Genomic DNA, 12,647 nt, shown 5'->3' with positions numbered 1-12,647 from the left:
GGAATCTGTCCTCCTGCTCTTTGAAAGCCTCCAGGCTTGGAATATGTTTGCAGCTGCAAGACCAGGATGAGTTTGAGGAGCTGGAGAGCAGCACCTTCCCTCTGAGCACAGAGACACTTCAGCAGCTTCAGACAAGCCCAGGAGCTGCTCTGCTTCATCCCAGGTACCTTTAACACACCTCAGGCAGCTCAGAGCACCCTCAAGGCCAGCTCTGAGTAGAAAACATTGTTTATCCCCAGCAGAAATCTCATTTAGCAACATTTTCTGTCTCATGCTCCCTGGCTCCTTCAGGACAACAGCACTTGCTGTTGTGTTCCCACCCAGCCTTGTGCAGCATTTTAAGGAATTTAATTATGCTTCAAATTTTTCTCTTTCCCTCAAATCTTGCTGGAAATGCTCTTGTGGCTGTCCCTGATGGTTTTTAAGCACTCATGGCCCAAACTGATGAGGGGACAAAACACCACAAAGGAAGAGCTGAAGATACAAAGGAACAAGTACAGCTCAAGAGGGACAGAAAATGCCATTTTCTGAACCATCTCCTCAGCCCTGCTACACTCAAATTCCTGATTACTGTTCAGAAAATGGCATTCTATACTTAAGCCAGCTGATTAATTTTATTTTCCCAATATTCCCACTGCCTTCAACCACTCTGGAAAGCCACCAATGGCATTTAGTCTTCTTATCCATCTGGACTGGCAGCACTCAAAGCAGGGCTGAGATCTTGGAAGAATTACACAAAAAAGAGCATTTTTCCTTCAATTTCAGTGTCACCAGGATTCACCTCCAGTCCTGCACTAAAACATAAATCAGTGCTGGCAAAATTTAATTGAAGCTGCTTCTCTCTGGGCCCCTGTTCAACCTATTTTTCATTGCTCGTTTGCTCTACAAACAAACTTGCAAAAAGCAGCAGGTTCTCTGGCATAGGAAAACATTCCTGGTAATATCCTACTCCACTGCTGACCTGTTCTCCCAAAATATTTGCTCTCAATGTCCCACTAATAAAGGAGTATTTTATTTTTCTTTTGAGATTTTTCAGCTGAAAAATTTTTTTGAACCTCAGAGGAAGCTGTTGAGCTGCAGCTTTACAACTAGAACAGGCCTGACATTAAGTATGAGCAATTTGGAATAAATATTTAATTAATGAAGTGGATGCAGACACCCAAACTTCCTTTCTAGCTGGTTTCAGTGCATTTCCAATTGAGATAAACAAGGCCATGCACTGCTAACAAAAAGTGAGTTAATAAAGGTAATAAAAGCCCTGAAATTACCTTTATAACACCTTCCCCAGGCTTCATGTCTGTATAGATCTTGACATTGTAGGAAATGTTGGAGAAGGTTGGGGAATTATCATTTGCATCAATCACCACGATGTTGACAGTCACTGGGACACTCTCCTGGACTCCATCAGAAGCTGTCATCTTCAGAAAGACAGAAAAAGCAGGACAGGAAGGTATTTTAAGGGTGTGTTCTCAATATAATTCCAAGAGAAATCCAATCCCAACAGAAGAAAATACAGCCTGACAACCCAAAACCAGCATTTGGTTTCTCTGAGGATTCAGCAGAGCTTGAGCTTGCATGTGCAAGACTCAGGGGAAAAGCAAAGCAAACACATCCAAACCTTTCCAGTAGAGAAGTGAGAGGGAATAACTTGGAATTTCCCAGGGATGGGGCTGGGATAGGAGTTCATGGGGTCTCACCTGGGTATCACCACACCCAGGAGCTCTGTTAAACGTGATGCCTCAGGTTTGAGCTTTTCTATGTTTCACATTCTGTGCTGCTTTAGTGTGTGGGGCTGAGCTTCACATTAAGGGATGGTGATCTCTCTGCACAGAGCAGGGAGACAAAACAATTCCTGCTCCAGCTGGCACCAAGGACAAACGATCCAAATCTCAGCCCAAGAGCACAAACAACGTGGGCTGGAGAGAGAAAAACAAGGATGGGACTGCCTGGGCTAAAGCTGGGATGGGACAATGAACTCCAAGATGCAAATGGAGCAGAACTGATCCCAGTGACAGACCCCATGACTGGGTGTGCATTTTGTGCCCATTTTGGTTCAGTTTGGGTGCAGCCCTGGTTGGGCTCTTGTGCTGCCCAAGGTGGATCCATGGAGGAGATCCTTTTAATAAATCCCTGCTTTATTCTTTAACTCTGTCTGGCCTCTGTTCTGGGGCAGCTTTCTCAAGACATCAGACCTCCCAGACAACATTCTGAGGTGGGAATTACAGAGCTGGGGTCTCTTCTTATTCCACAGAGGAAATCTGAGCTCTCCTTTCCAATGAAAATGGACACAAAATAGGGAGGCACAGACTGGGACCCCCCGCAGAAGAACTGGGTTTGCCCACAGCCCATTTCCTAATTGTTGTTAAGGGCTGTTAAGGGGTTCACCCACAATCTGAGGGAATATTAAATCCATTTAAGCTTTTCTTCCCCTCAACTTTTAATTTCTTTTTTTTTTTTTTAATACTGTTGGCTGTGCTTTCTGTTCACTTTTTTTTTTTTTTTAACTTGGGAAGAAAAAAAAGCAGAAAGCCCAAGACAAGACTCATGTTCCTGGCTCCAGGGATGAGGGGAAAAAGGCAATGAGAAAAACAAGGCTGGGAATAAAAAAGAGGGCTCAGATCCTGCTGTGGGATGAGGAGCAGGTGTCAATCCTGTGGCCATGGAAAAGGTGCTGGCAGGAGAATCTAAAATGCTGCTCTCAACCAACTCATCCTTCACTGCTCTCCCTCTTCTGAGCAGCTGATAAGCAAAGAACTGGGACACTCTGCTGATTGGATAAGAAAGATTAGGCAATTCCATTTTTGTGGGGGCAAAACCCCAGACAACATCCTTAAGGCACAGCAGTATTTTGTTAACAAAGCAAAAGGCAGAGGATTTTATTTACTTGTAGCTCTTTGGATGCAGAGTTTGTTTTGCAGCAAACTATATATTAATATAATATTACAATATAATATATATTATAATATTTATAATAAACATAAATGATTTAAAATTATTAATGATAAATAATGAAGTATATATAATATAATTATTGTAAGATAATGTTTTCCAGCAGTTATACTGTAAAGAAGAGCCTTGGGTTGATCAGCCAAGAACCTTAAATTCCTTTAGGATGGGAAAGCTCTCCAAGATTGAGACCAACCCTTCCCCCAAGCACTGCCAAGGCCCCATGTCCCCAAGTGCCATATCCTGACATCTGTTAAACCCCTGCAGGGATGGTGCCTCCATCACTGCCCTGGCAGCTGTGCCAAGGCTGGACAACCCTTTCAGTGAAGACATTTTTCCTAATGTCCAACCTAAACCTCTGGATACCTGTCAGAAAGATAGAAATTATGCATTGTTTTCTTGTTTTCTCCTCCCATTTGTGTTTCTATTAATCTCTGACCCTGCTGTTTTATGTCTGAGCAAGATTTCTGTGTTAGGAATCATCGTTTTTCTCTTTGCAAAAAAATAAAAGATACGGCGCTGATGCCTGATGGAAATTCACAGCCTACAGATAATAATTGCCACTCTAATGAGCAGACCTTTCAATTTAGCTGTGAAACTTGGAGATAAATAGCTTTTGGATGTGACAGAGTTGTTTTCTTTGAACTTACAGAGAAGGTGTAGAGCTGCTGGACCTCCCTGTCCACGGGCTGCAGCAGGGTGAGGTAGCGGGTGATGCCACTCTGGGTCACAGTGAAGAACGTGGTGTAGTCGTTCAGGAAGAGGTGGAGCTGTGGATCCTTGGTCTTTCAACAACATCAAGGGAAAAAAGAGCATTTTGTTATAAATTCAGAGGGATATTATATCTCTAATTAAGTCTCCAACTCACTGCAAGTGCTTGTTTTAGCTGAAACCTAAATAAGCACAAATGATGCGACTAAAAAAATCTAAAAAACTATAAAATAAAAAAGGTAAAAAAAAAAACCTCACTGCTGGCCTAAAAATCTAATCTTCTTGATGAAAAATGTATTAAAACCACTAGAGTAAGAAAATCCAACTATAAACAAATACCTGTTTGTTATACTGGCTTGAAATAAGTGCCTTCACCCCCCTCCCCCACAAAACAGGATTTTTTAAGTCAGACACAACTTAATATAAGAAACCAGATTTCAAGCATTTATCTTCATATTAAAACCCAAAAGAAGCTGAACTTGAGTAACAGAGCAATAAAACAGCTGGGTTGGTGCCCTGAACAAAGAGAATGGCATGTGGTGAAGTATTTCAGCAAACAGAGGCAGCTCAGGCGGTCTCTAAGTCCCAAAAATAATCCAAAAAATATTGATGCAGGATTAGGAACCTCTCAGTTGAAGGGGGGAAAATATCAAAAATGAACTGAAAAGTAATATTTTAGGGTACAAAGCCTTGTAAATTTACTCATAGCTTCTTGATGACTTGGGTCACTCCTGATTTCCACCTATTTTAAGGTGGTTTTGAGTTATTTAACAGATCAGGCTCTACACGAGTTAAATTTTCAAACAAACTACATTTCTTTTTGGTGCCCACAGTATTCCAACAACTTGCTGTGTCCTTGTCCATAATCTGGTTGATTTAACCTGACTTCCTGCTGCTTTTTTTCTTGAGTTACAGAGTTTATTTCTGTTGGTAGGGGAATACAAAGTCCAGGAAAATGCAGAAGGCTGGGAGACAGTCCTATAAAAACTGCTTTCAACTGCCCCCAGGAATGTGGAGGTGAGGAACCACAGGAGTAGTCCCAGCCATGACAGAAAATCCAGGATTTTACCAGCTCCTTTCCAACGTCATTCCACAAATCTCACCCCTACAGAGGAGGCCAAAGGGAGAACCAGCTCAATCCCAAAAACAATCCCAAGAGGAGAAAAGCTGAATTCAGCAAAAAAACCCCACAGGAGCATTACTTCACTGAACTCTTTCTGAATGCAAAGCTCTTTTGGAAGGTTCCCATTAGTGCCATTCCTGGAGGATTAAAACTCTTGGGAGCACAGGACAGGTCCCCAACCCCCAGCCAACCTGACCTGCACCAGGTGGCACCAGGACAGAGCAGCACAACACCAGGAAAGACAGAAACTGCTTTAAATGAGCCCAAACAAAGCCCCCAGCCAGCAAATATCCCACGATTTTAAGGAGAAAACTTTGCAGGAAGCCACGGGAAAGAATGATCCAAGTGTTCCACACCAGTGGCTCCTCAGTGCCTAAAGCTGCAACTGCAGCTCCCAGAAAAAGGAAAATTCAGTTTACAGCCAGCAATGCAAACAGCAACCTCTTCATTCCAGGAAAACTTGGGGAAGGTAATTGCCCATAATTGCTCTCGTTGTAGACATTATAAAGTCCGTTAAGAATTTAATTTACAAAACCTCTAGTTAGTGTTGCAGTTCTTGGTTTCATGTCCTTTTGAACACTAATAAACAGCACTTTTTTCCTAATTTATTCCTGAGAAAAAACAATGATGGAGATCCCAAACCCTCCTGGAGCAATGTGTCCTATTGCTTTGCTATCTTTTTCTTAGAAATGGTCTCCTAATATGGAAGGTAATTGCCTTTACAGCAATCAATGCCTATTTTACCACCTCCCAGGCATGTCAGAGCCACAGAGCAATTTATTCCCTTCATCTGGAAAAGCATTGTTATGCTTGGACATTATTACCAGGGATATTTGACATTATTGTCAGGGATCTTGGACATTATTATCCCATTTTATGCTGCCTGAAAAGCCAGCTTGGCTTAACTGAACATTTCATGTGAGAGAGAACAACCCCAGCTACACTGCCAAGACAATTTTCAATAATTTATTTCTTAAATAATTTTATTTTGCAGCATGGAATTCAGCATTGTGATTTCTGGTGACATTACTGGGTCATGGAGACAAGGCTGGTCTCTGATAAATTGTTTAATGCGGAATTTTAAGTAGAAATTATCACAATCCACACAAAAGAGTTCACATGCAACCTGCAAGGAGCATTTCAAGCACACAGTTCAAACCTGAGGTACTTTTGAATTTAAAAAGCATTTTTGTAATACTCAGGATGTCTTTGAAGATTTGTAATAATTTAATGAACATTAGGCAACCACAATGTATGACTTTATGCCCTAAATTGGGTCCAATGTGTTTAAAGGGCTCTTTGCAGGCTTCACAAACCAAGGGACAGTCCCAGCCTCAAACACCAGCAGGGCAGGGAGAAATGAGGGAGGAAAGAAAGGAAGAAATCACACAATTAAACCCAAAAAAAGTGGTTTGCACACATAACACCCAATACCTACAGGGAAGGCACCTGGTGGGACCTACAAAGGAAAACACAAAATGAACACTTGAGGAAGCACAAACCTGGGACTGAGGGACAGCAGAACATGTGGGGGATCCATGGTTACAGACCAAAAAAAACCAACAAAATGAGACACACAAAATGCTCCACCCAGTAAACAAAGCCTGGGCTCAAGTGTGTTCTGCTTGGAAAATGTCTGGAGAAATTCCTGCATGGATGTGGATGTTCCACTCCTGCTGCTCCTCAAATCCCACCAAGGGCTGCAACTCTGCCCAAAGCAAGGAGTTTTCTAAAACTGAAGATGAAACCCAAATTATTGGGGATAATTATGAGACTGAGCAGCCAAGGGTATTTATTCTGTGTGTGTTTCAACAATCCCAAAAGTTTCAACAGATCCCAAAAGGATCTGTTTGATTGTGACGTTCTCCAGGGCAGCCAGAACAAGTTCCAAGAGTATCCAAACTGCTCAGACTTCCTAATTTGCAGCACAGACCTATCCCGTAAAAGCTGCAGTGACAAGAAAGACACTTTGATGACACAGCTGAGTTTCCCAGCATGTTCAAGTGGAGGATGATCAGCACTGAAATGACCATGAAAAATTTGTTTTGTTGAAAAGCTGTTACCAGCATCTGTCCTCCTAGTTCCTGGATGAAAGGAGAAAATCTTGCCCATGTTCACCTGGAAAGTCTGAGATCCAGAGGGGAAGCTGGGGGAATTCTGTGTCCCCAACACAAAAAGATGTGGATTTGTTGGAATGAGCCCAGAGGAGGCCATGGAGGGGCTGGAGCCAGGCTGGGAGAGCTGGGGGTGCTCACCTGGAGAGGAGAAGGCTCCAGGGAGAGCTCAGAGCCCTTCCAGGGCCTAAAGGGGCTCCAGGAGAGCTGGAGAGGGACTGGGGACAAGGGATGGAGGGACAGGACACAGGGAATGGCTTCCACTGCCAGAGGGCAGGAATGGATGGAAGATTGGGAAGGAATTGTTCCCTGGGAGTGTCAGGAGGCAGAAACCATGAGGCATTAATCCTGAAATAATCAAGGAAGACACACAATGCTACAGGAGCAATTCAGTGTTAATATTTATGGTTTTCCTTAAGTATCAAGATTAAAAAAATTAAACCCTGTCTTTATAAATCCTAAAGGAAGGAAAGCAGCTTTTTGTCTTTGCCTTGATCTTCTGTTTGTTTTAATAATGATATTAATGGGCAGTTCAATTCTGGGAAGGATATTTCCTGAGTTATTACAACTGTTGGAGTGTCACTGCAGGACTGCCCAGGGCCAGCAGAACTGTCCCCTTGAGAGAGCACTGACTGCAAAACAATTTCAAACAAAAACTGGGAGTGATAGAAGCAATCAGGCAAATATCAGAGAAAAACACTTTGGTATTTAAAATGCTTCAGCTCTCCTGGTTAAAAACAACAACAACAAAAAAAATCTACTCTTTTTCCTTCTATAGATATACTATTGAAAATTCATAACCCACACTTGTAGCTGCATTTAAAGCTGATTTTATCAATTACTTGACCTGTCTGCTCACATTGCTGCCAAGACATACTTAAGTAAAATGCTTTCAAACTTCCCACAAGTTCTCTGAAAAAAGAATTTAAAAAATCCTCAGAATCACAGAATGCCCTGAGGTGGAAGGGACCCACAAAGATCATTGGGTCCAACTCCTGGTCCTGCCTGAGATAACCCAGGAATGCCAAGGCCAGGCTGGACAGGGCTCAGAGCAACCTGGGGCAGTGGAAGGTGTCCCTGCCCATGGATGGGATTTAAGGTCCCAGTCCATTCCATGATTGTTACTCAGTGCAGCTTTACCACCAACCCTGACCACTGGATAAATAAATCCTCTCCCATGAAAACCAAAGAGGAAGGAAAAAAGAAGCTTGGGAAGCCTTATGTAAAGATCTCTCATCTCACACAGTTTAAGTTCCTCATGTCAGCTTTGGTTTGCTCAGGTCTTAAGGTACTCCTGTAGTTAATTTAATTTATGCCATTTAAACAGAGCACTTCATTATATCAGCACTTGGCAGTGCTGCTCTCCTGAAAGGTCTGTTTGCAATGTCCCATCTATAAATTAATTTCTGCAAGGTTTATAGCAGGACTCTGTTATATTCCTGCAGGGTTTCAATTTAGAGTGAGTTTTGTTCATTTTTTTCCTCAGACACCCAGTTAACTGAGCACTCTTTCAGCATTTACCTGAGGACATGGAGTCATTTTAATATTTCAATTAACAGGCAGAATTCATTATGTTTGACCAGGGTCACTACTGGGGACTGGGATGCACCAGCACAGAGGGGGCTTGTCTCGGTATCTCATCAGCAATCCTTAAATTTAAATATATTCCTAAATACATGAATTTACTGGGGTACAATGAAACCATCAGGACACTGAAAGCTGCAGAAGTTAATGACCATTACCCCTGCCAACAATCCCACCCTGAGCCCCCATGCAGCTCCCTGAGGAACAATTTTAGTGTTTGGCCATTTTATATGGGAGCTCTATGCAACTGCTGCACTGCCAGCTGGAATTCTGGGAATTTTGGGAATTCTCCTGCCCACAGCAGGTTAGAAGGACTCTGCAAACCCTGGCACTGAAGTGAAACACAGGCACTTCCATCTGGTTCTCTCACACCCATGTTACACCTGCAGCATGCCACGGCTTTGGAAAGGGCTGTGCATGGACCAGGTGATGCCAAAGGAACAGGAACATGGAACATTTCCACCCAGGGAGGAGGCTGATCCCCTCTGGCTGTGTCAGAGAATCCCAGAATGGTTTGATTTGCAAAGGACCCTAAAGCCCATCCAGTGCCACCCCTGCCACAGGCAGGGACACCTTCCACTGTCCCAGGCTGCTCCAGCCTGGCCTTGGGCACTGCCAGGGATCCAGGGGCAGCCCCAGCTGCTCTGGGCACCCTGTGCCAGGGCCTGCCCACCCTGCCAGGGAACAATTCCTAACTCCCAATATCCCATCCATCCCTGCCCTCTGGCAGTGGGAAGCCATTCCCTTGTATCACTGCACATCCTTGGAAAAAGCCTCTCTCCATTCATTTAGATGTTAACCCACCTGAATTTCTGTATCTCTCCCAGTGACAGCAGAACTCCACAACAAGAAGAAAGCTCCAAAATAGATGTTACTACTTAGTCACTATTCCTCTGGAGATGCCTGTCCTCCACTCTGAGCAATGCTACATCAAAATCTGGCAGAGCAAAGAATGCAATGAACTTTCAGCCTCCTGCTCCTCCTCCTACTCCTTTTTGGCTCAAATGAGGAATTCCTTTCTCTCTGAGCTCCCTTCTCCCATTTCCATGGTGTGGGACAGGCTGATCCCTGTCATAAAACACATTTTGATTCCTCTGTGCACTGAGCATTCACCACCTTGAACAGAACAGAGCCTTCCAGAGAGGTGAGAAAAACACAGAACAGAAAAAACCCACTTCCAAATCTATCCGAATGAAAATGAAGAGAAAACCACAATGAAATTATTGTGTTCATTGATCTAAATAGGCTTGTCTCAATACAAAAACAAACAAAAAGAAAGAATCCTGAAAATAATAAAACTGCAACCACCCCAAAAGGAGCAGCTGTACCTCCTCCACGTCGTTGTCCAGCACCACGAGCTGCAGGGGGGAGGTCAGGTTCCGGTTGTCCGAGATGGTCGTTCCCACTGGGGAGGATTCCAGGATGAAGCCCTCGTAGGTAGACCTTGTGAAATAAGGCTTCTGGTTGTTCTCATCCAGGATCTCGATGTGGAGATTGGCAAAAGCAGGGAGAGGATGGCCGTTGTCTTGTTCAGCCTAAAAGAAAAAAAATCACCTAATTGGTCAAAGGTTCCCAGTTATGAACAGCAACTGGGGATGGTTCTGCTTCAGTCATAATTCAGTTAAAAAATGGACTTTCTTCTCAGGTACCCCTACTGTGAAATTCCACATCACAGAAAAGAGAAATAACAACTAAAATTTAGCTAGGAGACAAGAACAGAATCACCTTCCATCACAGTCACATTTACACAGCCACAAGAAACCCAAACCTCATGCAAACACAGCTCCTTAAACTCTCAGGATTGAGAGTTTTGGAAAAAGCTCTGAGGGATGAGAGAAAACTGGGAATTGTGATTGCAGAGCAGAACCCACAGCAGCAGCAAAAGAGTTAAACCCAAAAGGTGGGAACAGCACGCATGGACACATTGGCTTCCTCTTTCCCCAAATCCAGCACTTCAGTGTTACATGAATGGGATTTTAATTGGGATTTTGCCTGGTTTTAAATCCCAGATTCGTTTGATTTAGAAGGGACCTTAAAGCCCATCCAGTGCCACCTCCTGCCATGGGCAGGGACACCTTCCACTGTCCCAGGCTGCTCCAAGCCCCAATATCCAACCTGGCCTTGGGCACTGCCAGGGATCCAGGGAAAGCCACAGGTGTTCTGGGCACCTGTGCCAGGGAAGCTGTGGGTGTGTCCAGCAAAATTCTTTACTTCCATGAATAACCCCCACATCTCAGTGGCAGCTCTGCACCACCAGGGAGTCACTCCCTGACATTTTTCACCTAATTTGTTCTTATTCTCAAACTTCCTAAAGATAAAAGCACTCATTACCCATTCCAGGGTGCTAATCCTATAAAAACCATTATTCTGCTTTATTTTGCTGTAACCTCCCAACCAACAACTAATTAAAGCAAAGAAACAAGGGAATTAGGAGACAAAAAGTAATTTGCTCTCCAGTTTATAAAGAGCAAACCAGCTTTAATTACAGTCCTGCACATGCCAACACTGAAAGTAGGGCACTGAAAGAGAGTTTCCTGTTCCTGTGGCCAAAATTTCCAAAATCTGGATGTACACAGACCCTGGATCACAACAGAGATTCCCAAAGTCCTGTTGTTAACAGGACTTTCTGTTTGCAGAGGTTTTACTTCTAATCTGGTATTTCCCCCTTTCAAACAGATAATTCCTCATTTTTCAAATCAAGAGTCCAAGGAATCTTAGTCTGGAAAAATCCCTTTGGCTTCATCAAAGTTTTTAAAAATTTGTTATTTAAGCTTTTCCTTTTTAAACTATTATTTTAAACAAAAAATTCTTATTTTGATTATTTAAATATTTTCTTGGTTTGAAAAACATTAGCTCTCTTTGCTTATAAAACAGCAATAATTTGGTAATGATAAAAACTCTATTAAAGAAAAAGAAGCATTAAAACCTTCTATTTCAAATAAAATGAAATATAAGCATAATAATTGTTATTTTCTTCAAAGGAGGTGATGACACCTTGAGTAATCTGTAAAAAACTCATTCTCAGTTTTTAAGAAAAAAATGGATTTTTCTTTTTTAAATAAAGCTGGATTATGCTTGAACAACAGGAAAAAATACTCCAGGCTCCAGTCCAGTTGATGCTCCACTGAATGAAAATAAATTACATAACTCAAAATCAACATCACCAAAATTACCTGGCAGGACCCTGGCTCCTGACCCAGGAAGGTGAAACTCCAAAAATGTCCTGAGATGGAATTTTTGCCTAAGTTAAAGTACTGAAAGCACGAGAGAAAATCACAGGAAAATTCTGCTCCTCAACAAACTGCTGGGATTTGTTTTATAAGCAGATGCCTCACGGAACCACAGAATCCTAGAATCTTTTAGGATGGGAAGACTTCCAGGATCATGGAGTCCCAGCTGTACCCAGTGCCCACCTCGTGCCCAGCCCAGAGCACTGAGTGCCACCTCCAGCCCTTGCTGGGACACCTCCAGGGATGGGCACTGCAAAGCTCCCTGGGCAGCCCCTGCCAAGGCCTGAGCACCCTTTCCATGCAGAAATTCCTGCTGCTGTCCAAGCTGAGCCTCCCCTGGCCCAGCCTGAGCCCCTTTCCCCTTGTCCTGTCCCTGTTCCCTGGCAGCACAGCCCGACCCCCCCGGCTGTCCCCTCCTGGCAGGGAGTTGTGCAGAGCCACAAGGTCCCCCCTGAGCCTCCTTTGCTCCAGGCTCAGCCCCTTTCCCAGCTCCCTCAGCCCCTCCTGGGGCTCCAGCCCCTTCCCCAGCTCCCTTCCCTGCCCTGGACACGCTCCAGCCCCTCCAGGGCTCTCCTCAAGTGCTCCTCCCCACAGGACTAACAATGGTTGTCCCACATTAAATTCTCTTTTCTTCTGCTTTTCCAAGTAAAATCGGTCCCTTCCTGGCCCAAAAGTTTCCATACAAGCCCTGTTGAGTTCCTCTATAAGAACACAATGCTCCTTGCTCTAAAGAGATCCTAAAAAGAGGAAAATGCAAACAGAGGGTCTCAATCTTCTGAACAGCTTGAAACACCACAATAATGGCCCTGCTTTCATGTCCAAGTGAGCCCAGAGCTCATTCTGGGATAAAAGCATGAATATTCACCCAGGAAGGTGTTGCAGGCTTTGTTGGAGTGCCGGGAATTACACATGGCCAAACACAAAGAGAGTTGTTTCCTC

General features: G+C 43.6%; 1 protein-coding gene across 4 annotated transcripts in view; it reads right to left on the bottom strand.

The window, feature by feature from the left end:
• PCDH15 (protocadherin related 15) overlaps positions 1-12,647 on the bottom strand; it is a 263,505-nt gene that overhangs the window by 137,970 nt on the left and 112,888 nt on the right. For all 4 annotated transcript variants that reach the window (XM_030241129.2, XM_030241128.2, XM_050976520.1 and 1 more), the window contains 3 exons: positions 9,807-10,013; positions 3,597-3,731; positions 1,269-1,418 (listed from right to left, as the gene is read on the bottom strand). In XM_030241129.2, the coding sequence (XP_030096989.2) occupies positions 1,269-1,418; positions 3,597-3,731; positions 9,807-10,013 (492 nt within the window). The remainder of the gene's footprint in view (positions 1-1,268; positions 1,419-3,596; positions 3,732-9,806; positions 10,014-12,647) is intronic.

This window comes from Serinus canaria, chromosome 6 (assembly GCF_022539315.1).
Source record: "Serinus canaria isolate serCan28SL12 chromosome 6, serCan2020, whole genome shotgun sequence".
Classification (NCBI taxonomy): domain Eukaryota; kingdom Metazoa; phylum Chordata; class Aves; order Passeriformes; family Fringillidae; genus Serinus; species Serinus canaria.
The sequence above is the reverse complement of the archived record's forward strand: the minus strand, read 5'-3'. Positions and strand labels throughout refer to the sequence as shown.